The sequence below is a fragment of the Prunus persica genome, chromosome G1 (genome assembly GCF_000346465.2).
Source record: "Prunus persica cultivar Lovell chromosome G1, Prunus_persica_NCBIv2, whole genome shotgun sequence".
NCBI classification, from domain to species: Eukaryota; Viridiplantae; Streptophyta; class Magnoliopsida; order Rosales; family Rosaceae; genus Prunus; species Prunus persica.
The window spans coordinates 9,841,278-9,867,284 of record NC_034009.1 but is presented as its reverse complement, the minus strand read 5'-3'; the positions used below and the strand labels follow the sequence as shown (position 1 = coordinate 9,867,284).

Below are 26,007 nucleotides of genomic sequence, written 5' to 3'. Positions count from 1 at the left end.
TCACAACACTTTCAAAATGACAAACCCACTTCATCTCATGAATGTGAGAAACCTACTTCCCCTCTTGCCCCAAGTCATCACCACAGAATTTCAATTAACAATACCATAAAACAATGTTAACTTACCTTCATAAGGAACTAATACCAAATGCTTTCACAAGGGCTCGATTGCAGACGAGAGGAGTGCCAATAACCCACCAGTGACTGGAAAAACTGAATTCCAATTCCTATTATCAACCCAAAATGCTAACCCCTAAAATTTTCCCCAAAATTCAAACCCTAGAATAGGTGGTTTTTGACAATGATGTCAAAGAAGAGAGAGAGAGGTTGCAGAAAGGAGGAAGAAACTTTCTACAGAAGAGGAGTTGAAGAAAATGACTTTGAAGATGATGAAGATTATCAGTTTGAAGTTGAAGCATACCACTTTGCGGAAGAAGAACGTCAACTGAGTGTGCATGTGAAATCGTTTACCTATTCACTTTAGCAGCAGCTCGTGAAATCGTTTACTTGTTGACCAGGTCAGCTGGTTTCCCTTGTATTTTAAAAAAAGTCACGTGCTAGGTTGTACAGAAGGACTCTAATCAAATACACCAAAAATCTGACCAACAGAAGCTTTATATTTTGACTACCTAATAAATTTTTGTTCACACAACAGACCCCATCTTCCCTTTCAAGTTCTTAAAGTTGAGTTTAAACATATCAACACCCTTCAAGTATTTGGAATTCAAGCAAACACATACCAACATAAAGGGTACATAAATGATCTCCGGGTTTCTACATGGCATATCTTAAGAGACTGAAACGAGTGCTTCATACCAGGCACTAATGCTTGCAATACAGGCTTCAGATAACCAACAAATTACTGAAACATCGACTTGCTTGCCAAGTCCTGTGTGAAGTGAAGTTCCCACCACAATTAAATCATACACAATCAGAGGCCTCATGGGTATTTATATATACAATCAGATCAAGAGGCACTATAACAACCCAGCAGAAATGCAGAGTGGGAAAAGAAATACAAATTTTGAATAATTAATTTATGGAATTGTTCAGTGAAAAAACTGAAACAACAATTCAAAATCACTAGTGATTAGCAATTTACAGCACCAAAAATCACCTAACTCACATCATATAAACATGATAACAAAATCCTTGATTTAATTACCAAAAAAGAGAAAATGAAAGCTGGTTGGCTGACTTAATAGAGATTACTTACTAACAATCATTACAAAACATAAAAATATATGCGATAAAATTGGAGTTGTCTATCTTTTGGCACAAAAAAGGGAAGACAAATCGATGTTTACCTAGAGCAGCAAGTTACTGAAAAGCAAAAATAGAGCAGTTCGTTAAGTACATAACTTTAATTTTCTAAATTCTTTAATCAACTGCACAATAATCTACCAAATTCTCATTTACAGCCAAATTGTAAATCACATATTAAATTTTAAAAGGAACAAATAAATGGCAAAACCCAAAATTTCATTTACAGCCACACCGGTCAAAATTCACACAAAAGAAGAATAAATTAAATAGAACCATCAATTACACATAACGAAAATCAACACACGAACTTACCGAGATGGAGGAAGCAGCTGGAGAAGACGAAGTGGGTTTCTGGGTTTTGGCTGAAATCTGCTCCTCAGATGGAGAAGACGAAGTGGGGGGAGCTTCTTCAGGCTGTAGGAAGCTGTGCAGCTATGAATTCACCGAAATAGAGCTGTGGCTGTGCAAAGCTATGGAGGAGGAGATAGACGAAATCGATCTGTGTGCAGCCTAGGTTTTGAACGAGCGGGAGTTTTTATTCTCCTTAGTTTAACTGGTTAACCAAAAGAACCAGTTTTCATTGTTTTTAAAAAAAGGCCACGTGATGGGCTGTACAGGTACACCCGGCGCACCACAGACAAACTCTTATTACATTACCTCATTTTATACGGAAAAAATAATAATAGAAATAAAACAAAATAAAGTCGATGAAAATGAAATGATGCGACAAAAAATATGTAAAATTGAAAAGGCACAAAGTCATTAATTAGCTGAACAGCCTGACAGACGACTGGCGGAGCAGAACAGAGCAGGCTTTGATTTACAAATTGAAGTAAACGACATCTCCGTGCGGGAGAGTTTGAGCTTGGAATCGTCGTCGGAGTCAAAGACGAAGAAGAAGTGTGTGATTTGGAGATGGCTACGGCGGCGTTAGAGAAGCTTCTGCAAGTAGGCACTAAGATCGTCGGAGTTGGCAGAAACTATGCCGCTCACGCCAAGGAACTCGGGAACGCCGTCCCCAAGGTCCCTCTTTCGCTCTCACTCTCTCCGATCCTCTCTCTGCGCTGCATTTCGTTAATTTCTGTATCTTAATTTCCTTTTTTTTCTTTCCATTTTTGAGATTTCATTTTGTTAATTCATGAAGGAGCCTGTGCTTTTTCTCAAACCGACGTCGTCTTATTTGGAAAACGGAGGCACAATCGAGGTCCCTCCCCCTCTGTTGTCGTTGGACCATGAGGTGGAGCTGGCCGTCGTCATCTCTAAGAAAGCTCGCGATGTTTCGCAGGCCACTGCCATGGACTACGTTGCCGGTATACTTTTCTTTGTTCATCAATTAATTCTGCTATTATTATTATTATTATTTTTATTTTTGATTTTGAAAAGTTAAGATTTTTTTAGAGTTAAATCTAATTAGCCACAATCGAATCATTTTAAGGTTATGCACTTGCTCTTGATATGACTGCCAGAGAAATTCAAGCTTCTGCTAAGGTAATTTACTATAATTAGGCAGTATATTTTCACAGTAGTCTCTAATTACAATGGTAATACTATAATTCATGATAATCAATTTGAGATTCCAATTTAAACAGCTACTACAATCGTTGGTTTCCTATCAATGAGTTACCTTTTCTACATGAAACTTTGGTTTTTTCACCTTTTCATCCATAAGGGTCAATACAAATGATGCTTCGCAGAGGGAAATAAACATTACATGAACAACTTTAATATACCGAGAGGTACAGGCTTTTGATATAAACTGTGAAAAACTCTAGCAGGTTCACTGCTATGCCTGTTTCCATGAAGAATAAGGGTGGAACAGTTCAAATTCTGAACTTGCACTCTTGTGTTGGATATCTATGGTTAAAACATGTTCCTTTTATTTTCCCTCTCCAAAGTGAGAATAAAGATTAGTATATGGGCTTACTGTGCATGTCAGTATAGTATCGTTGTCATTGTTAATGTAAGTAGTGTTCTTTGACAGTCTGCAGGTCTTCCATGGACCATAGCTAAGGGGCAGGACACCTTCACACCAATCAGTTCCTTGGTAAGAATTGCATTGCAGATCTTTGATACTTTTCTGTGTTATTAGTGCTTTTCTATTGTATGTTTAAAGTGTGTGAGCCGGCTACCAAGAAGTTCGCTTCAGACCAATAAGTGCAAAAGATAACTTACTCATCACAACAATATAGTGTGGGAGTGGGGTGATATGGTGGAGCCAGATGGAAATTCATTTTTGTGTGTGTGTGTTTTTATTATTATTATTATTATAAATTCATGGTTCTGTATTGTTATATACTTGTATTGTAATACGGTGTGTGTTATTGCATTTTATGTGCTATATTGTGTGGTTACTGTGACATTTATAATTTTAGAAAGGAATGACGTTTCTTAAAAGAAGAGAGTTTACTGGGCTCCCCTACCCAATGATATCCTTGTTTAGAGGTAGGGATGGAGATGAGGATGGAAAACCTGACCCAATCGGCTCTGTTTTTGCTAAAGTGGAGCTGCTGAGATTAATTTATGTAATTTACGTTTTGGTATACCCCTAGTTAACATCTGTTTTCTGGATCCCCTGTGGAGCTACGAGTGATGGTATAGTTGTAAACTTGGAGTTTTACCACAATTACTATTTATTTATTTTTCAGTTTGGGAGGTAAATTGTTCTATCTCTATAAACAGCTATTTTCTTTTTTATCTTTTTAATTTTTAAAGCATGCTAAGCTATTTGACTCTCCAAACTTCATGCAGTTACCCAAGGAAATGGTGCCAGACCCGGACAATATAGAGTTGTGGCTGAAGGTTAGTGTTTCTTTTTCCACAACCTTCTTTATTCGTGTCCTGGTTTTTGAATTGGTCACCACTTCTGATGTGTTCAAATTAATTTGCTTCACCATAGGTAGATGGAGAATTGAGGCAGAAAGGCTCAACCAAGGATATGATATTTAAGCTCCCATTTCTCATCAGCCACATAAGCTCCATTATGACACTTCTTGAAGGAGATGTAATACTAACAGGTAGACGGTTTACATCTGCTTCTAAGGTTTTCCTCCCCTTGCCTAGGAGTCACAAATACTTTTGACGTCCAGCTTAACACGTTTTGGCACTGTTTGTGCAGGCACTCCCAAAGGTGTTGGCCCAGTTAAAGTAGGTCAAAAGATAACTGCTGGCATAACGAACCTCCTGGACGTTGAATTCAATGTTGAAAAAAGGCAGAAGCAAGGAAGCTCTTGAGCTGATTGAATTTTCTACCAGGTGTTATTGCATTTGACAGTTCCAGCAGGAAAAAGAAAATAATTTCAACTGAAACCTGAGAACTGGAGTGAGCATGGATGCAGACACGAAGCTGTTGCAGTCTTGGTTAGCATAAACTCTCAGTTCAATTCAAGGATCTTGCAAGGCGGTAATTAAACATGTCCATTTGTTTCATTCTTCATGTTGGGAATGAATGGAGTGATAATAAGGAATTAGTCGTAGAAATAACTTGGGATGGCAAAAAACTTTTCCACAGTTTTGAATTTGGCACGCAAGATGTCATAGGTGCAAAGAATTTTGGTGCTTTTTTTTATATTTTCAAACAGTAATGCTATTTACTCGCCCCCCCTCCCCAGAAAATTTTATTCCATTTGTAATTTGGGTTACTTGACAAGGAAGAGGACTAACAGAAATTAGTGTAAGAAGATATATAATATGCGGAAGTGAAATATAATTTTATGTTCTAACAACAGAACCGGGAAAGAAAACCATGCATCACAGATTCACAATGCGTATTTACATAACATAAACCCAGAGAACAAATAAGACCCCTGCTTTACCGGGAAATTGCAGAGAAGCAAAATCAGCTCACTAACGGCAGCAATCACCGTTTTTGTAACTACACTTCTTGAGCGCTTTGGTGGGTTCCGAAGTCCACACTACCACTAATTAAGGTTGTCGTCCTCCTCGTCATCTTTATTGGTCTCCTGCTCTGGGGCCTCAACGTCACCAATCTCATGAGCATCAATCCCCTGTTCATTTCCATTGTTGGCAGATTTTCGTGATTTGTCATTGCGATAAAAGTATAAGGAGATGCACACGTAGTAAATTAGGTTAACAAGACTTAGGTAAGTTAATAGCTCAAAAAAACGATCCAGGCGACTCCCATTTATGTTGTGATGGAACCAACTTCGCCTAAACAATATTATGGTAGAAGCTGTAATTAATTTTCCAACACCAAGGATGAGGTCAGAGATGTGGGATGCATAATAAGTGGCCCTTAGTGCATCATTATTAGCAATTCGATCAGCAAGGAAATCAGTCAATCCATTTAGGGCTAGCCCTTCCATTACTCCCAAAAGGACGAACTGTGGAAGTAACCACGAAATGCTCATAGGAATAGTCGTAGACATGTCATCTTCAAGCCCTTCATTGCTAATTGCCCTCAATCTCTTTCCCTCAACCTGCCAAGCAGCAACACAACATAGCATAGAACAAGCCAATCCGCAGCCAATTCTCACCAGCGTAAGCGTACCCGTAGCCTTTCTCCAGTGCTTTGGAATCAGTAAGTTGTACAAAAATGAGATTAAGAAACTTGAGAAGTCCCTAAGTACTGTGAAATATAATGGAAGGAACTCGATTGACCCAATCGGACTATCCAAAATTTCTCATTTGTTGAAAAAAGAAGGTGCTCCCTGTTGCATCCACCAAACTGTATGCGAAGAAGGCCGACCTCATAGCTATCACTTCTGTGAAAGAACCCTTTTCGTCCTTGAGTTTTATGAGTGGCCAAAACTTTTTTCTTTGTGCTTCTTTGTGCACCTAGTATACCTTAGCCTCAGTATGTATATGTAGGCAGCAAATACAACTGTATGCATATACAATCGAGTTTTAGAGATTTCTTTTATTTAAAATTTTACATTTTTGCAAAGATACGCACACGTGGAGATCAAGTGACGGGATCCAAGATGAAATTGGAAACGGTTGTTCAATCAGCTTAATTTGAACTTTTAATGCAAGAAGACTTACAAGAAAAATAAGCAGCATTTGTGGAAGCAATCGTTTTAAAACGAGCCATGTGCGTGCTTGATATACGTGCAAGAACAATCACCATGATGCCCGATACCCCTTCTTGGACATTTGTAACGAGGGCAGCCATTTCAAAATGTGAAGTACTCCAATTATCCGTGAGGTAAGTTATCAAGATATTCACTAACGCGTGGTTTATGAAGCTATGGCTGCAAACCAGAGCTATATATACATTACATATATATGCCATCACAGAGCAACAGATGAAATCAGAAACTAAGTTGGTTCGAATGAAGCATATAAGATAAAATTCAGTGAATGAGTGCATGTTAATTCAACAGGGATGAATCACCTCGGATGCGTGTAGTAGCCTCGGAAAAGTAGTAGTAGTTTCCAATCCAGTTTCTCACCGAGACAATGCATGGGTAGAGAAGAATGTTGCGATGACCCCACTGAAGCCCCGCGCGAGTCAGAGTTTGAACCCTCAATATTGATTCAGCTCTGAAGAATCCTCTCATGGCAAGCAAAACCTGCAATCGTAGCTTCCAAAATGCATAATTTATTCTTGTTATGGGAGCGGATTTTCCTACCCCTATTTTCTCCACTTACACTCCCTTTTGTTTTAAAATATTTTTTAATCACTTTTTTTTTTGTGGGTTTTTTCTCATTCCTATTATACCCTTACCTACATTAATTTATTTTTCACACATCAGCACCTCCCCAAAGTGCTCATTTGCCACGTCATCAAAGGTAAAATAGGAAAGCGAAAGAACAAAAAAGAGTAAAATTAACTAAAAAAATATTAAAAAAATAAAAAGGAGTGTACCTTATGGATATTAATTTGCAACATATCCAAAGTAGATATGAATATTCCACTATTTGATATTTTAATATAATTTTTATACCATATGTTATTCTTATTCAATAATATGTGAATTTGTGTGTGTTACTGAAAATTTTATAAAAAATACTAGTAAAAAAATTAGAAATACGTACGTACATGTACAATACGCCTATTGTATGTTTGCTTTTTAAAAAAAAGTGAGACGTGTATGGAACACGAATGTATTGTTGAAAAATACGTACCTACATATGTGTGTGTGTACATATATATATATATATATATATATATGAACACGTATGTAAAAGACTATAGCCGCCCGTCTATGCTATTTATTAAATTCAATTTTAAAAAAAAATTAAAAAAAAATGCCTTCCGCCTCTAGTATATTTTGTTTTATAAAAAAAAAATTTGGGTATAGCCGGGCGGCTATACTATTTTTAAATATAAAAAAAGTCCCCCAACCAATAGGGGCCACGTGTCAACACATTTCTTTCTTTAAAAAAAATTCAAAAATGATAGCTGGTCCTATTGAATTTAATTTTAATTATTAAATTACTTTGATGCCCTATTGAGTGTTTTGAGATTTTTTATGAGGTTTTTGGATTGTGTTTATTTTAAGAAATCAATGACAGTTTTGTAATTTAAAAGAAGTTAAAACCCTTTTGTTATGTTATAAATAGACTTTGGGTATGTTTGTTTGTACTCAGTACATTCATTCATGTACTGAATACAAACAAACACTTTAAAATATATTTTCGTTGACGGGCTATATATATTCAAAAGATGCAAATATTAAAATATTCAAAAGCGAAATAAGCACCTTTTTAATATCAGACCATCTGGTTGAGTTTCCAAACTTGAGTGATCATTTTTATTAAAAAAGGAAGTACAAACTTAGCTGTCATCAGCCATCCCATAGACGAAGGAAATGCAACTCTAGTTATTAGAAAAATAAAATAAAATAATTTCGTCACACATGGTAGTTGTTGAATACTTTGGACGTACAAGTTGCTCTTCTTAGATTCGTTTACTTTGTCATGGTATTTCTTTATTTCGATCAAATATTCAAAGACTTTCAATGGAATATATATATTGTTGCTGCTCTTCTCAAGTCTTTCGCATCATCGCATGCACCTCTCGGTCTTCTGGTTTTGATTTTTTTTATTTATAAAATATGTAAGAAATTAGTCTTCGTCTTTTTATTTTTATGATCAAGAAAAAGTCTTCGTCTTTTTTTATTTAAAAAATTAAGAAAAAGAAGAGAAAGTCTTCTCTTCTCTTTTCATTAAAAACAACAATTGAAAACAAGAGGAAGTCCTTCTCTTTTTGGTTGCTATTACAATGGTGGCTTACTATATATATGTCTTTCTCACTTGCCTCTTCCACACTGCCTAAACAAACTTCCTTTGCATTAGTTTTTCTCACAGAGTGCACCTTCTCCTCACCTCTCTCTCTCTCTGAGTAAACAATCACACTCACAGATTGCATCTTCCTTTGCATTATATGTTTTCATTGCTATTATTTTTGGCTAATACGCATTTCGTTTTGCAAGAGAAGAGGGAACTAATTTAATTAGTTGTGAAGGCTGCAGATTTTGCTTTCAAAAGCAGAACACCCTCCCTCACTTCCTTTACATCGACTGAAGATTATCCGCACTCCCCTCCTCAATAATGGGTTTGGGAGCACTCATTCACTTTGTGAGAGAGTGCATCCATAAGTACCTCTACTTTTCCAAGGCTACAATATGCATCCAGGGTATTTATCTCAGAGATACTTTAAAATGAAAGTATAATGATATATTTTAAAGAGTGTGATTCAAACTAATTTCTAATCAATTTTCTTCTTATTTCTACACACACACACATATATATATATAATGTAGGGTTGGTTTTGAGCCATAGCTTCGTCAACCATGCGATAATGTCTATCTTGATAGTGTACCTCCAAAACAATTGGTCTCATCCACATTTTCAAATAGCTGCCGTAGTTACCAATGTGCAAGAAGGGATAGCAGACATATTGGTGATTTTCCTAGCTCATTTCTCACACACATTCAATGGTGGTCTCAAAATAATTGCCACCACAAATGCTGCCTATATTCTTGTAAGTACATGTTTTACCCACAAGTCTTTTTTTTTTTTTTTTTAATTTTAAAATTTTAATTTTTTACAAAGCCATATTCTAAACTATTCTAATATACGGGGAGAGGGATCGAACTCAAGTGCAAGGGGGCGAGCACAGTGCCTTAACAAACTAGCCTAACCCACTCTGCTACCCATAAGTCCTTATTGTGAAGAGAATAAACATTGAATTAATTGTTCAAGACTTGTTGACAACTATTACTACATGTCAAGGAGTTCATATTTTGATATCTATATGCTTGTTTTGATTGCTATTCTTGTGAATTATACAGGGGCTATCTCTGTTATGGCTTCCTAATGAATATAAAAGCGAGGACTACGCAGCAATGGCCAGGATATTCTATGGAGCAGTGGTACTATTAACATTAGGTGAATCTGGGCGATCCGCTGCTTTGAAAGAATTTCTTAACAAGCAATGTTTAAGCCAACATAAAGAAACAGGACGCACTGATGGCAAACGACCGGAAGGATGGGAAGAAGCTAGCGAACAGAAAGAAATAACAGCAGAAAAGTATACAGAAGCTGGTGGTGATCAACAGGTGACGAAAGAAATGGCAGAAAGGGATAAAAAGGACTTCTGGGGTGTTCCATGGTTTTTAGGTGCAGTGGTACCTCTTTTCCTTTTAAAAACAACTTGGACTCAGATCTTCATGATTTCAACAATTGCAATGGCAGTTTCTTATTTATTGTTCTGGTTTGGCTACAACGATTATTTGAAAAACAATAAAGAAGCACAAGCAGGGGAGCATCACCAAGTCACAGAAAGAGAGAACCTTTGGACATTGAACAAAAAGGTGAGGAAGAAAAAACGTTTGCGCAAAGAAATTGTAGCTTCATGGTTAGCCTTCTTTGTATACAGTATGGTAAAGGCAGCAGGGAGCACCTTCTTTTTCGAACAAATGAGTAACTTGAAAAATCCCATCCACAATTATGACCCTGCAGTTTATTTCAATGTGCTTAGCTCCTTTTCGAAGTACATAATCTCATTTCTCTTCCCCAAACTAATTCCAAAGCGAACGCGGGCTAGAATTGGCTGTGGAATGGCTTCTACTGTGTTATGTTGCGTTGCTGCTTGGGTGGTTGAGATCCAGAGGATGAGGAAAGTTACGAGGGCAGGGCTTGAAGATGACACTTCAGAAACTATTTCTATGAGCATGTTTTGGTTGGTTCCACAGTTCTTCCTGTTAGGACTTATGGAAGGGTTAGCCGTAGATGGATTGATTGATCTTTTGGCTGATAGAGTGGACGAGAAGGATAAAGAAATGGCTAAGCATTATGGATCCCACACCAGCGACTTAGTCGTGGGGACTGGAAAGTTATTAACCGCTCTTATTATCTTGGCATTTAGGCATAGATGGTTCAATGACAGCATAAATCTGAGTCGTCTTGACAAGTATTACAGACTGCTAACGTTTCTAAGTCTCGGTAGCTTCATCTACTACTTGTGTGTTGGCTTTTATTTTTATAGCAATGATGACGCACAAAATTCTGCCATTGAAGAACATGAACAAGGCCATAATGGAAGTGGAAATATGGAAATGGCGACTATTTAGATCTCCTAACACGAGTTATGAACAATGAGTTTGTAAACAGAGTTATATATATATATATATGTTTAAATTGCAATGCAAGTTTGTATGTTTTTGGGGTCTTTTTCCTTGATCAAGAGTAGGAGACAACACCACTCTGTTGTCTGGTGAAAGTTTCCAAAGTTTTGTACTTTGTCCAAGCTTGATGTTCAGTATGTAAAATTTAGGGCTAACGACAAAAGACTCCCTGAAGGTTTGGGGTCATTCTCAATATGAACCCTAAGGTTTCAATTTCATCAATTTACACTCTAATGTTTTCAAGTCTGACCTATTTATGCCTTCCGTTAAGTTGACTGTTTGATCAGATGTTAACTAATCACGTGTCCATTGTAGGACCCACCAATGAACTAACTGACCTTTAAACTTTTTAAAAAATCAATAATATAAAATGATTAAAAAAATATTTAAATAAAATTTAAAAATCGAAAACTTAGTGGCACCAAGCCCAGCCCCTCTCTCTCTTCGTCCCTATCACTCTTTTACTTCTTGTGAGGAAGGTGGGGCTCCCATAACGTATCAACATACGCCAACACAAAGTCATCATCTTGGTGGTCGTCCAACGATTTTTCAACAGAAATTTTGTCTATTTGGGCTAAAATATGAGGATGTTGAATCGCCAAAAGCGCAATAGCAAGCTGTGCTGAAAGTCGTCGATTTCTTTGATTTGCTCTTCGTTTAATTTGTTGTTGGCCTGATTTGTGGATCATTGACTTTCTTTCCTTACACATAAAAGATTCCCATTATAACTATATTTAATTTACTTTAATTCATGATTTCCTACTGTAAATAGAAATAAGAATTTATTATTTACTTGCCCATTAAAGTTCCGTTGTATTATAAATATAACTTCATATAAGGAGAAGAATACACAGAAAATTTCCACAAACAAGTATTCTCTCATAGTTCTCATATTTTAGCATGGTGTCAGAGCCACGCTTGGAATTGTTGTCTCTAGTTTCCAACCCCGCAGCCTCTATAGGGATTGATGATTTTTTTCAACCCTCATGGAGGTAGGACCACTGACTTCTTCTTTCCTTCTCAACCAACCATAGCCGAGTTGAGTGTTCAGGTGGCTCAGCTCCTACAGATGCAGACTTTGACCCCAAACCCGATCCTGAATCCGAACTCGATCCTGAATCATGATCTTATTTTGACGACCTCGTCCCCAACTACAATGATGACCTCGACCCTGACTACGACGACGACGACCCCTAATGACGACCCTAACCCTAAATCTGTCTATGATTCAGATCCAGATCCCGACTTCGACTCCGACCCCGACTCAGGCTCAGATCCCGATCCAGATTTCTACTAAACTTGTATCCTATGCATCTTCCAATGCACAAATTATGACTTCCCAACTAACGACCCTGACACATGGACGAGATTGCGCATACTGTGGTGATCTGAGACACACTCGTGTGACTTGTTTTAAATTGCATGGCTACTCTGAATGGTGGGCTACTCTAAAAGATTGAACACAACCCGATACGACCCATAATGATACTAGTTATGAATTTCATACTTAGGATAAGAGTGATTCCACGAGCTGGATAATTGATTCCCATGAAACTGATCATATGATGTTTGATCTTGATATTTTTTGAATACTACCCAACCTCGATGAACTTGTATTGCTAACGTCAATGAAGTTACTTATCCTGTGATAAGGGCTAGCACTGTTGCATTCTCATCCTTTCTCTCGCTGTCTAATACTTTACTTGTTCCATCTTTATCCAATAAATTGATGTCAGTTAGTCAGCTTACTGAATAATTGAATTGTTGTGTACTCATTTATCCTAGTTTTTGTTTGCTTCAGGATATTCACACTATGAGTTATCAATTATCCATGATTGCAGCAGAAATTCAACTGATCACGGCAAGTGTACAATGGAACACAATAGAGGCACAAATACAGCAGATGCACGAAGACAGGCACGAACACAATAGAGGTATGAACACAGTAGAGTGCACAGTGGAACATAGCTGAAAGGACCCGCCCTGAGTTTTTCAGAACCCGAGGCGAACCCTTTGGAATTCCCAACATCATCCCGATGCTAGGCCTACTTACTAAAGACCGAGACTTCCTGCCGAAATTTCGGCAGAGTCTCCTCTATAATTTGGACATTTCCCAAAATTACAACCTGCAAAAAAAATGCATTTAATATCCACAACTGGCAGCATGCACAATATAATTTCATGCAATTCACACAACCGGCCTTCGGCCTTCCAATAATTCTCAACTACTACCAAACCCACTAAACAAACAATTCAAATAAATTTTATGACTAACATTTAGTCTGCGGCTGCACCTAATAACCTTAGGCTGCCTACGTACCCTCCTTGAGGGATCAAGCCACACGTAGTTCTTCCATAAAACCCAATTCCACACTTAGGCGATACCTTATTTCATTTATCTGTATTTCACATAATCTCCCCATACGCCGGTACAACCAACGCCACGTATGAGGTCTGTCAACACGCCGGATAACCTACGCCACGTGCGACCATGCCATATTATCATAATATCTCCCCATACGCCGGTACAACCAACGCCACGTATGGAGTCTGTCTCAACGCCGGATAACCTACGCCACGCGAGACCTGCACATCATATCACATATCTCCCCATACGCCGGTACAACCAACGCCACATATGGGGTCTGTCGACACGCCAGATAACCTACGCCACGCGCGACCTCAACACAATATCACATATCTCCCCATACGCCGGTACAACCAACGCCACGTATGGGGCCTGTCTCAACGCCGGATAACCTACGCCACGTGAGACCTGAACATCATATTATAAATCTCCCCATACGCGGGACAACCAACGCCACGTATGGGGTCTGTCCGCACGCCGGATAACCTACACCACGTGAGACCTAACTTTCACTTGGTGGTACTTGTAATGTAACCAAAATCCGGGGAGGTACCTAAGGTAGTGCGTATAGCACTCCAAACTGACATTCTAGACTCTTTTGTACCCTTGTACAAACATATAAAATTATAATTATAAAAATTAATTCTAATATTGTGTAACCCTCCACAATAGTCGAGCACCCGATAATCCCCCCTGGGAAGGTAAGATTACTCCGGGAGACTCACGGTCAACCATGGGTCAAACGGACCTGCGGGGCCCGCGACCTCCATATTCCGATCCGAAAGTCCCTATGGGTTTTACAAGGTATAGGACACTCGTCTTGCGAGTTTGGTTCAGATCGGACGGTCGGATCGCTCACGATCGTACGATCTGATGGTTAATATAAAATATAAACTTTAAATTATTATTCGGAATATCCGGGGCTCCGATTCACAATCCGTGAATTCCTACCCGAACCTAGAAATACCTAGATTGACATATATTAAATTTGGGACCATCCAACGGTCCCAACCTATCGAACCCGGATAACGTACAATAGGCGATATCCGTTCGGTAGTCAAACGATGTCCGAATTGAGATCCGCGAAATCCTACACACTCGTGACAACCTAAGGATCTCATCGAGACACAGTACCACTTTTTCTACAGTGCCCACGCGCCGCCGCACGCGCCGGCAGAGCGTGGGTGCCCAAAGCGATAAAGCTTCGCTGGAAAATCTCAAAACCACGGTTCCAAACTCCTACCCTAGGTATAACACCCTATTTGGAGCCACTTTTGTTCTTGGACCTACCCCAAAAACTGACTGGAAGTGGCCGGAATCGCGATCCCAAAACTGGCCGAATTTAAATTCGAAAATCGAATTGGCTACGCTAAGAATCAATCCAATCCTACCCAATCATTAGCTAGAGCATGCAGAAGGGATGAATTTCCATACCTTGATCGCCAGAAATGGCGGCCGGAGGAGGGAGATCGACGGCGGCGAAGATCGGACGACGCCGGCCGCTTCTTCTCCATTTTCCGGCGAAACCACGGTGGCTGGAGGCGGGAGACGGCTGGGGCTGGAAGAGGATGACGCCCCAGTCATTTTGGTACCGACCCCGTTCACAGCCGTGGCCGGAGTTACGAGGAGAGAGAGAGAGAGACCGACGGGAGAGAGAGAGAGAGAGAGAGAGAGAGAGAGAGAGAGAGAGAGAGAGAGAGAGAGAGAGAAATCTGAGTTTTTATAAAAATCTCATTTTGAAATATTTACGATTGTGCCACTAGATTTCTTTTGACCATATCTCTCTCGTTACAACTCCGATTCGAGCCCACTACGTGTCTATGAACTCGTCGCAGTACGACCTATCCAAAAATACTAGTCATTGCCCCAAACTCTCTCAGGTTAAAAATATGACCAAAATGCCCTTAAATAATTAAATAATTAAATAAGGGTTAAATTTGGGGTCGGGGTGTTACAATAGCAAAGGCACAAATACGACAGATGCACGAAGACATGATTGGGTACGAACATGACAACACAACTCACAAACCCAGAGGGGGGCACACACAGCACAGGTAGAGAAAAAAATATGGGGCTATAATACGGGTGGGCACAACACACAGGCCACTAGAAAAGTTTGCTCTGATACCATGTCAAACAAAGTGGGTAGAATATTTTCGGATTATATTTCATTCTCCAAAATGAGGTATTTATAATACAAGAGTACAAACCCTAGTAGGGTTATACTAGGAAACTAAGATAAAATCCTAATTATATAATATCTATACAAAAGGAAATAAATAGAATCATAATATATTATGAAGTAAATCTCCTAATTACACTAGGATCTCGCTAACATTTTCTGGATCCCCTGTGGAGCTACGAGTGTCGGTATAGTTGTAGACTTGGAGTTTTACCACAATTACTATTTGGGCCTATTTGTTACACCGTGCAAGCTTGGACTGGCTTGGCTCAAGTTTTATCCCATGTTTGTTTCACCCAGTTCTAATTTTAAATGGGATTAGCTAATACTGGGCCCACCAAAAACACCTCCTTAGGTGTTCTTAGCTAAACCCATCTGGAGAGGAGGGACTAACAGTCCCGATGACCCAAGCAACTAGCAACCACACCCAATCGCCCCACAACCAACGACCAACCAAGCAGCAGCCACAACCACCATTCCCAACCACCAGATACAACCACCCGCCATGACCACCAACCACGACCACAAGCCACAGCCACCAGCCACAGCCACAGCCACCCAAGAAGGAGATGACAGAATAGAAGAGGAAGAGGAGAGAACAGAAAATTTTCTAAAAACAAAACAGAGGAGAGGAGAGAAAATGGAGAAGAAGAGATGAGAGAAATTTTCGAAAAAAATAGAGAAGAAGAAAGAAAATGGAGGAGAAGAGGAAAGAAAATGGAGAAGAGGAGGAGAGAAAATTTTAGAAAAAAATAGAAAAGATGGGAGAAATTTTTTGAAAAGAAAAGAAAAGAAAAGAAAAGTAGACAAAAGAAGAGGAGAGAAAATGGAGAAGAAGAAGATAAAGAGATGCAGAGGAGAAGAAGAAGGAGGAGCAGAGAGGTTCGTCCAAAATGAAAAAAACGAGATGCATAGAGGAAGAAAGACATGGAGAGAGAAGAAAAGTCAAAAAAATATAAAAAAATCTTACTTTTCAAAAAAAAATATTAATAGTCCTAGTCCAATTAAACATACACCAAACGCTGTACAAGTGTTATCCAGCTTATGCCAAGCCAAGCCGATCCAAGACAGTATCAATACTTAATCCAGTCCATGACAGTCCCTCGTACCAAATGACCTCTTTATTTATTTTTCAGTTTGGGAGGTAAACTGTTCTATCTCTATAAACAGCCATTTTCTTTTATCTTTTAAATTTTTTAAGCATGCTAAGCTATTTGACTCTCCAAACTTCATGCAGCTACCCAAGGAAATGGTGCCAGACCCGGACAATATAGAATTGTGGCTGAAGGTTAGTGTTTCCTTTTCTACAACCTTCTTTATTTGTGTCCTGGTTTTTGAATTGGTCACCACTTCTGATGTGTTCAAATTAATTTGCTTCACCATAGGTAGATGGAGAATTGAGGCAGAAAGGCTCAACCAAGGACATGATATTTAAGCTCCCATTTCTCATCGGCCACATAAGCTCTATTATGACACTTCTTGAAGGAGATGTAATACTAACAGGTAGACGGTTTACATCTGCTTCTAAGGTTTTCCTCCCCTTGCCTAGGAGTCACAAATACTTTTGACGTCCGGCTGAACACATTTTGGCACTGTTTCTGCAGGCACTCCCAAAGGTGTTGGCCCAGTTAAAGTAGGTCAAAAGATAACTGCTGGCATAACGAACCTCCTGGACGTTGAATTCAATGTTGAAAAAAGGCAGAAGCAAGGAAGCTCTTGAGCTGATTGAATTTTCTACCAGGTGTTATTGCATTTGACTGTTCCAGCAGGAAAAAGAAAATAATTTCAACTGAAACCTGAGAACTGGAGTGAGCATGGATGCAGACACGAAGCTGTTGCAGTCTTGGTTAGCATAAACTCTCAGTTCAATTCAAGGATCTTGCAAGGCGGTAATTAAACATGTCCATTTGTTTCATTCTTCATGTTGGGAATGAATGGAGTGGTAATAAGGAATTAGTCGTAGATTTTCGTGATTTGTCATTGCGATAAAAGTATAAGGAGATGCACACGTAGTAAATTAGGTTAACAAGACTTAGGTAAGTTAATAGCTCAAAAAAACGATCCAGGCGACTCCCATTTATGTTGTGATGGAACCAACTTCGCCTAAACAATATTATGGTAGAAGCTGTAATTAATTTTCCAACACCAAGGATGAGGTCAGAGATGTGGGATGCATAATAAGTGGCCCTTAGTGCATCATTATTAGCAATTCGATCAGCAAGGAAATCAGTCAATCCATTTAGGGCTAGCCCTTCCATTACTCCCAAAAGGACGAACTGTGGAAGTAACCACGAAATGCTCATAGGAATAGTCGTAGACGTGTCATCTTCAAGCCCTTCATTGCTAATTGCCTTCAATCTCTTTCCCTCAACCTGCCAAGCAGCAACACAACATAGCATAGAACAAGCCAATCCGCAGCCAATTCTCACCAGCGTGAGAGAGAGAGAGAGAGAGAGAGAGAGAGAGAGAGAGGATGAAGGTGAAGATAAGGAGAAGACACATTTGCTCTCTATATAAACGAAAAGTTGTTACCAAGCAAGTATTCTCTCAAGTCAAGTGTTTTTTTATTTTATTTTTATTTTTATAATTATGAATGAGGCATTCAGAAAGTGCAGGTTTCTTTTTAACCTTCCCTGTTATTTATCTAAGTTTACTACAATATTATTTATTAAAAAATAAATCTTGTCGACTTCTTGACTGACCGGGTAGTTTCTAGTTGGCTTATTTATATACATGCTCCCTGTGCTTTCAAAGTTGTCTTAGATTAGCACATGTTCTTTAAAACGTCTCAAAATACCATTTACACTTTTAATAACTGTCTCACGTTACCTATTCCGTCAGTATCAAGAGACGTTCCATTACGTGGTGAGTTTATTGAGTAATTTGGGGTTTGTGTTGGTGGTGGGTGGAGATTTTTGGAAGAGAAATCTTCTAGACGCTGTTGTGATAAATGGGTGAGGCTTTGTTGTGGGTTCAAAGGTTGAGAGGGTGAAGAGAAGGAGGGTGATGAAGACCAAAAGGGCATATATGGAAATTGTGGATTGGGCTTTGGGCGGAAGGAGATTATTGGAATTGGTTCGTCTGAAAGAAGAAGAAGAAGAAGAAGAAGAAGAAGAAGAAGAAGACCCATACCCTAAGAAGTGGGGGCCACATCACACAAAGGAACTTCTCTTAATACTGATAGAATAGGTAACGTGAAACTGTTATTAAAAATATAGGTGGTATTTTGAGACGTTTCAAAGAACAGGTGGTAATGTGAGACAACTTTAAAAACATAAGGAGCATGTACATAAATAAGCCTTTCTAGTTTGAATATACGTTTAAAGCAGTGGCACATGTTGTAATTTTGAATGATATTTTTCTTAAAAGAAGAGAGTTTACCCATCAATAACTGTCAAAAAGCATCGGTGAAGACTGTGAAAATTCTACAATGTGCCAGGTGTAGGAAGAACCGGTGAAGGAAGAAAGAGAAAAAAGCAAACTAAAAAAAAGCCGACAGCCAACATGTTTATATATATATATCATTTATTTCTCTTTTGGGTTTGATTTAATGTATACGAATAGAAGGCTATTTTTATTATTTCTTAATTTCTCTTTTGGGTTGATGTTTATGTATATGAAAACTTATTGTTAAGTTTATTTTTCAGGTAGTACTTTGTGCAGAATTTCCAAAAATAAAATAAAATAATTTCCTGCACTACTACTTGAACGTACATAGGGGCCCATTTTTCCAGTCTCCTCCCAATCCTTTCGTTACTTCAGTGATGGGAACTCAGTTTGACTAAAAAAACTTACTTATAACGGAGATAACATTGTTTTGCTATCCTCGACCAATAACAAATGACACGTAAAACATTATTATATATGTCTTTGAATTATTAACTAGAGATAGCAAAAAATATTATTCTCATTGGTTGAGAGTTTCTCTCCAGTTCAATGCACAAATGTGAAACAAAATGTTGAAAGTCTTCTGGTGATCTGACAAAAAAGAAAGAAAAAGAAAGGAAATTTTTAGTGCCGTCAACTCAGAAAAGAAATTGTCTCTCTTCCACACTGCCTGAAACAAACTTCCTTCGCCTGATTTAATTGAATGACGTACGCTGTACAGGATCAAAAGAGCTTGTAGGGACCAAAACACTCATAAAAAAAGCACAAGCAGACAAGACAAGGAGATACGACAAGTACAACTAGGCAAGTCGGTTGGAGCATGCATCTGGGGATATTTTCCAAACCCTCTTGACCTTGAGGCAGCAATTATAAGTCGAAAATTGTTGCGTTAGAACCAACACTCCTAAGACAATTGTGATTTCATTTTCACGTTGTAGCTTTCCTTTTCTAAGACGGTATTTCTTGTTCTGAGAAGTTCTCTATTATAACTCTGGCTCTGCCAAAAAAAAAAAAAAGTTGTTCTCTCATAACAATTACTATTATTAACAAATATACAAATCGAAGACTTGCAAATTGCTCCTCTGTAAGTCTTTCGTTGATTAGGACACAGCAACACATATAGATGAAGACAAATATTGAAAGACTTCGCACCTATCATGTCTTCTGGTTCTCATAAAATAAAGGGGAAATAGCCGTTGACAAGTTTTCGTTTAAAAAAAACAGTCTTCTGCTACTTCGTTTTAAAATAATAGTAACACATGCAGTCTCACTGTCTTTTTATTAATAGTCAAAATTTATTAACTTACCCCCCACTTTAATTACTGATAGGTCCACTTTAATTTCTTGAATACTAGTTATTAAAGAAGAAGAAGGGACCATGGATCCAGATCAGGCACAAGGACAAGAGACTTGCATATTAGACACGGACTGAAGCTTTGGACGCTGATATTTCTTTTTCCAACCAAAAAAATAACAGAAAAAGCGCCTTTTTCAGAGAACTATTTGCTATGTGGTTAGTCTTGCATAAGAGCATTTACAATGGCTAGGATCAATGCAATTTTATTGCATGAAATTGAATTAAAACAGTAAAATCTCACTTACAATGGTGTGTGTGATTCAGTTCATTGTAATAGAGATGGGACCTACATGCCAATTAAAAATAGGAAAAATAAGGCAATTTATGCATTGCAATAGGCTGACCATATATAGGACCCACATCGCTATTTTTTTTTAATCAATAGGAACTTTCATTTACCTTCAACATAAGCAACAAACAACCAGTACATCAATACGTAATAGGAGGGCATAAAAGGTGGCTGTGTTAAAACTTTGCCATTAAAAACCCCCAAGGGAGAAAATCCGGTTAAGGAAAAAGAGTGCCACAGCGCCTCTGACATGAACTAAATACATAAAAACCTAGCCTAACTCCATATCTCTGGCAAGGCTCGACTTCTAGCCAAGGCGGAGCAACATATTGTCCTATGGCGCCATCACAGTTGAGCACAAGGGTGTGATAAGGTGGGCGAATCCACCGAACTAGGTGGGGAGAAACAGCAGGTTTTGATATCTCCATACAATTTTTGTACTGTACTAGCCACTCCATTGTACGCTCCACCAAGACTACAGCCTCAGCTGTAATTCTTACTATGAATATGATGAGGATTGAATGAGGCATTTAGAAAGTGCATGTTTCTTTTTAACCTTCCCTGTTATTTAATATCTAAGTTTATTACAACATTATTTATTAAAAAATAAATCTTGTCGACTTCTTGACTGACTAGGTAGAATACTGTGCAAGGACAGACTTCTTGACTGACTAGTTTGAATACGCGTGTGTGTACATATATATATATATATATGAACACGTATGTAAAAGACTATAGCCGCCCATTTATGCTATTTATTTCAATTTTCAAACAAAAATTAAAAAAGATAATGCCTTCAGCCTCTAGTATATTTTGTTTTATAAAAAAAAAAAATGAGTATGGCCGGGCGGCTATACTATTTTTAAATTAAAAAAATTTCCCCAACCAATAGGGCCACGTGTCAACACATGTCTTTTCAAAAGCAATTCAAAACTGAGTATAGCCGTGCGGCTATACTATTTTTAAATATTAAAAAAGACCCCCAGCAGTTATGCCAACGTGTCAACACATATATTTCTTAAAAAAAAATTCAAAACAGCGTATAGCCGTGCGGCTATACTGTTTTTAAATATAAATAAAGTCCCCCAACCAATAGTGGCCACGTCTCAACACATTTATTTCTTTAAAAAAAATTCAAGACTGCGTATAGCCGTGCGGCTATACTATTTTTAAATATAAAAAAAGAACCCCAGCCGTTATGCCAACATGTCAACACATATATTTCTTTAAAAAAAATTCAAAACAGAGCATAGCCGTGCGGCTACACTGTGTTTAAATATAAAAAAAGTACCCCAACCAACAGGAGCCACGTGTCAACACATTTCTTTTTAATAAAAAATTCAAAACAGAGTATAACCGTGCGGCTATACTATTTTTAAACATAAAAAAAGACCCCCAACCATTATGCCCACGTGTCAACACATTTCTTTTTAATAAAAATTTCAGAACTGAGTATAGCCGTAAGGCTATACTGTTTTGAAATATAAAAAAAGTTCCCCAACCAATAGGGGCCACGTGTCAACACATTTCTTTATTTAAAAAAATTCAAAACTGAGTATAGCCGCGCGGCTATGCTATTTTTAAATATAAAAAAAGACCCCCAGCCATTATGCCCGCGTGTCAACACATATATTTCTTTAAAAAAAATTCAAAACAGAGTATAGCCGTGCGGAAGTACCCCAACCAATAGGGGCTACATGTCAACACATTTCTTTTTAATAAAAAGATTCAAAATAGAGTATAGCCGTGCGGTTAATGTTTTCTAAGTATAGTCGTACGGCTGTACTCTTTTTTTTTTTTTTTAATAAAAAATTTTAAAAATACAAAAAGGGACCCTCCTAGTTGCATTGGTTTGTACCTTATGGATATTAATTGCAACATATCCAAAGTAGATATGAATATTCCACTATTTGATATTTTAATATAATTTTTTGAACCATTTGTTATTCTTATTCAATAATACATGAGAATTATTGGTATAATACGTGAATTTGTGTGTGTTACTGAAAATTTTATAAAAAATACTAGTATAAATAATTATAAATACGTACGTACATGTACAATACGATTGTATGTTTGCTTTTTAAAGAAAACGTGAGAAGTGTATAGAACACGAATGTATTGTTGAAAAATACGTACCTACATATGCGTGTGTGTAATATATATATGAACACGTATGTAAAAGACTATAGCCACCCGTCTATGCTATTTATTAAATTCAATTTTAAAAAAAAATTAAAAAAATAATGCCTTCCGCCTCTAGTATGTTTTGTTTTATAAAAAAAAAAATGAGTATAGCCGGTCGGCTATACTATTTTTAAATATAAAAAAAGTCCTCCAACCAAAAGGGGCCACGTGCCAACACATTTCTTTCTTTAAAAAAAATTCAAAACTGAGTATAGCCGAGCGGCTATACTATTTTCAAATATAAAAAAAGACCCCCAGTCATTATGCCCACGTGTCAACACATATATTTCTTTAAAAAAAATTGAAAACAGCGTACGGCCGTGCGGCTATACTGTTTTTAAATAAAAAAAAGTCCCCCAACCAATAGAAGCCACGTGTCAACACATTTCTTTCTTTAAAAAAATTCAAAACTGAGTATAGCCGTGCGGCTATACTATTTTTAAATATAAAAAAAGACCCGAGTCATTATGCCCACGTGTCAACACATATATTTCTTTAAAAAAAATTCAAAAAAACGTATAGCCGCGCGGCTATACTGTTTTTAAATATTAAAAAAATCCCCCAACCAATAGGGGCCACGTGTGAACACATTTCTTTCTTTTAAAAAATCAAAACTGCGTATAGCCGTGTATAGAACATGAATGTATTGTTGAAAAATACGTACCTACATATGCGTGTGTGTACATATATATATATATATATATATATATGAACATGTATGTGAAAGACTATATCCGCCCGTCTATGCTATTTATTAAATTCAATTTTTAAAAAAAAATTAAAAAAAAAATGCCTTCTGCCTCTAGTATATTTTGTTTTATTAAAAAAAAATGAGTATAGCCGGGCGGCTATACTATTTTTAAGCCATTATGCCCACGTTTCAGCACATTTTCGCCAACTATAATTTTAAGTTTTAGCAACAAAATAGTAATCACAATATCATTGCACTATCTTCTACAAATAACTAGAAAGAAAAAAATTAAACCACGCATCACAATGCGAATTTACATAGCATGGACGCATAAAACAAAGAAGAACCCTGCTTTACTGGGAAATTGCAAAAGAAACAAACGTCGGAGCTATGCTCACCAACAGCAACAATGACCGTTTCTGTAACTCCACTTCTTGATCTCTTTGGTTATTTCGGAAGTCCACACCTCCTCGTCATCATCATCGATCTCCTGCTCTACTTGTTCCTGTGCGGTTCCACCTACGGGGACTTGGGCCTCCTCATCGTAAGTCTCCTTCTCAGCAGCATGAATCCCCTGCTCTACTTGTTCCAACAGACTACTTTGTTTGTTTCCTTTGTTGGCAGATTTTCGTGATTTCTCGTTGCGATAAAAGTATTCGGAGATACACATGTAATAAATTAGGTTAGCAAGACTTAAGTAAGTTAATAGTTCGAAAAAACTATCCAGGCGACTCCCATTTATGTTATCATGGAACCAACTTCGCCTAAACACTAAAATGCTAGAAGCTGTAACTAATTTTCCAACACCAAGGATGAGCTCAGAGATGTGGGATGCGTAATAGTACCTCGCCCTTAGTTTATCATTATTAGCAATTCGATCAGCAAGGAACTCAGTTAATCCATTTAGGGCTAGCCCTTCCATCAGTCCCAACAGGACGAACTGTGGAACTAACCACGCAGCGCTCATAGGAATTGTCTTATTGGTGCCATGTTCGCGGCTCTCAGGGCTAACTAACTTCAACCTCTTTCCCTCAACCAGCCAAGCAGCAACACAACATAGCATAGAACAAGCCAATCCGCAGCCAATTCTCACCAGCGTAACCGTAGCCTTTCTCCACTGCTTTGGAATCAGTAAGTCGTAGATAAATGAGACTAAAAAACTCGAGAATCTGCTAACTAGTATTAAAATTACAGCCACGTCCATCACTGACCCAATGCCACTCTTTGTATCCAAACTACTCATTTGTTCAAAAAAGAAGGTGCTCCCTGTTGCCTCCACCAAACTGTATGCAAAGAAGGCCGACCACATAGCTATCACTTCTATGAAAAACCCCTTTTCCGCCTTCAGTTCTATGAGTGGCCAAAACTTTTTTCTTTGCCCTTCTTCTGGTGGACACGAGCTCGAGGAGGATGAGGTCACTCTTGTGACCATGCAAATCTCTCCTCCTCTTTCTTCTTCTTCTTGTTGTTCAACTGGATAGAAAAGGGATAATTTTTTAAGATAGTCCAGACGAGATTTCCAAGTAGAATATTCGTCAATTCTACTACTTAAGAAGTAACAGGAGTAGCCAAGCAAGAACAGCAAATAAGAGACTCCCACTAAAATTGTTGAAACCATTAACGTACTTTTCCAGGACCCAGTATTTTTCCAGGACGGAGTTGGAAAGAAAACAGCTAGCAATGCACCTAAAAACCAGGGATGGCGCCACAAAGCTTCTTTACGAGTTTCCAGTCGTTTCAAATAATTTTCATCTGTGGAAGGTCTTTCTTTGTCTTCAATGAAATATTGATTCTCAAGAAATTCCTTCAAGGTAGCCGATCGACCAGCTTCTCCTAATACTATTAGTACCACTGCTCCATAGTATACCTTAGAGACAGTTTGTGAGCTCACAAACTTAGAACAAATCCACAATAGAAGCAGTCCCTGCATATATGCATGCAACTAATTAAAATATAAAAGTTCTTTTTTTTTTTTTTTTTTGCAAAGGTAATGTTACTCACACTAAGCAGTCCCTGCATGCATGGATGCAAGATTGAATTGTAATAGTACTCACACTAAGCTTAATTTTAAGTTTTAATGCAACAAGACTTACAAGAAAATAAGCGGCATTTGTGGAGACAATCATTTTAAAACGAGTCATGTGCTTGTCTGATATACGAGCAAGAATAATCACCAAAATGTCTGATATGCCTTCTTGGACATTTGTAACTAGAGCAGCCATTGCAAAATTGCTAGTTCGCCAATTATCAGTGAGGTACGTTATTAACACAGACACTAACGCATTCTTTACGTAGCTGTGGCTGAATACCAGACCTATATATATATATATATATATATATATATATATATATACAAAGCAACAGAAGAAGTCAGAAACATACAGTCGTTGGTTTCAATTCCAAAACCTGCTCGAATGAAGTAACGTTAGATAAACTCAAAATTCAGTGAATTCGACAGCAATGAATCACCTCGGATGGGTGTAGTAGCCTTGGAAAAATAGAAGTGGTTTCCAAGCCACTTTCTCACTGAATCAATGCATTGGCAGGGAAGGATGTTGCAACAACCCCAGATAAGCCCTACGCGAATCATACTTTGAAGCCTCACTATTGAGTCCGCTCTGTAAAATCCTCTCATGGCAGGCTAAACCTGCAATCATAGCTTCCAAAATGCATTAATTATATAAATTA

The 26,007-nt window shown here is 37.9% G+C and overlaps 3 protein-coding genes and 1 pseudogene across 3 annotated transcripts; 2 read left to right on the top strand and 2 right to left on the bottom strand.

The window, feature by feature from the left end:
- On the top strand, positions 1,944–4,939 carry LOC18791153 (acylpyruvase FAHD1, mitochondrial). Its single transcript, XM_007223876.2, has 7 exons — positions 1,944–2,288; positions 2,410–2,575; positions 2,701–2,753; positions 3,247–3,309; positions 4,014–4,064; positions 4,162–4,279; positions 4,381–4,939. The coding sequence occupies exons 1-7, from the start codon at positions 2,181–2,183 to the stop codon at positions 4,494–4,496; spliced, it is 675 nt and encodes a 224-aa protein (XP_007223938.1). The 5' UTR covers positions 1,944–2,180; the 3' UTR covers positions 4,497–4,939.
- Positions 5,019–6,799, bottom strand: LOC18792629 (annotated as a pseudogene).
- On the top strand, positions 8,574–11,080 carry LOC18793486 (protein NRT1/ PTR FAMILY 5.14). Its single transcript, XM_020554981.1, has 3 exons — positions 8,574–8,865; positions 8,993–9,213; positions 9,524–11,080. Exons 1-3 carry the CDS (start codon positions 8,781–8,783, stop codon positions 10,802–10,804), a joined length of 1,587 nt encoding a protein of 528 aa, XP_020410570.1. The 5' UTR covers positions 8,574–8,780; the 3' UTR covers positions 10,805–11,080.
- LOC109950250 (protein NRT1/ PTR FAMILY 5.10-like) lies at positions 23,714–25,954 on the bottom strand. The gene is made up of 3 exons (XM_020568642.1): positions 25,789–25,954; positions 25,413–25,633; positions 23,714–25,243 (listed from the first exon to the last, which is right to left on the bottom strand). The coding sequence occupies exons 1-3, from the start codon at positions 25,952–25,954 to the stop codon at positions 23,714–23,716; spliced, it is 1,917 nt and encodes a 638-aa protein (XP_020424231.1).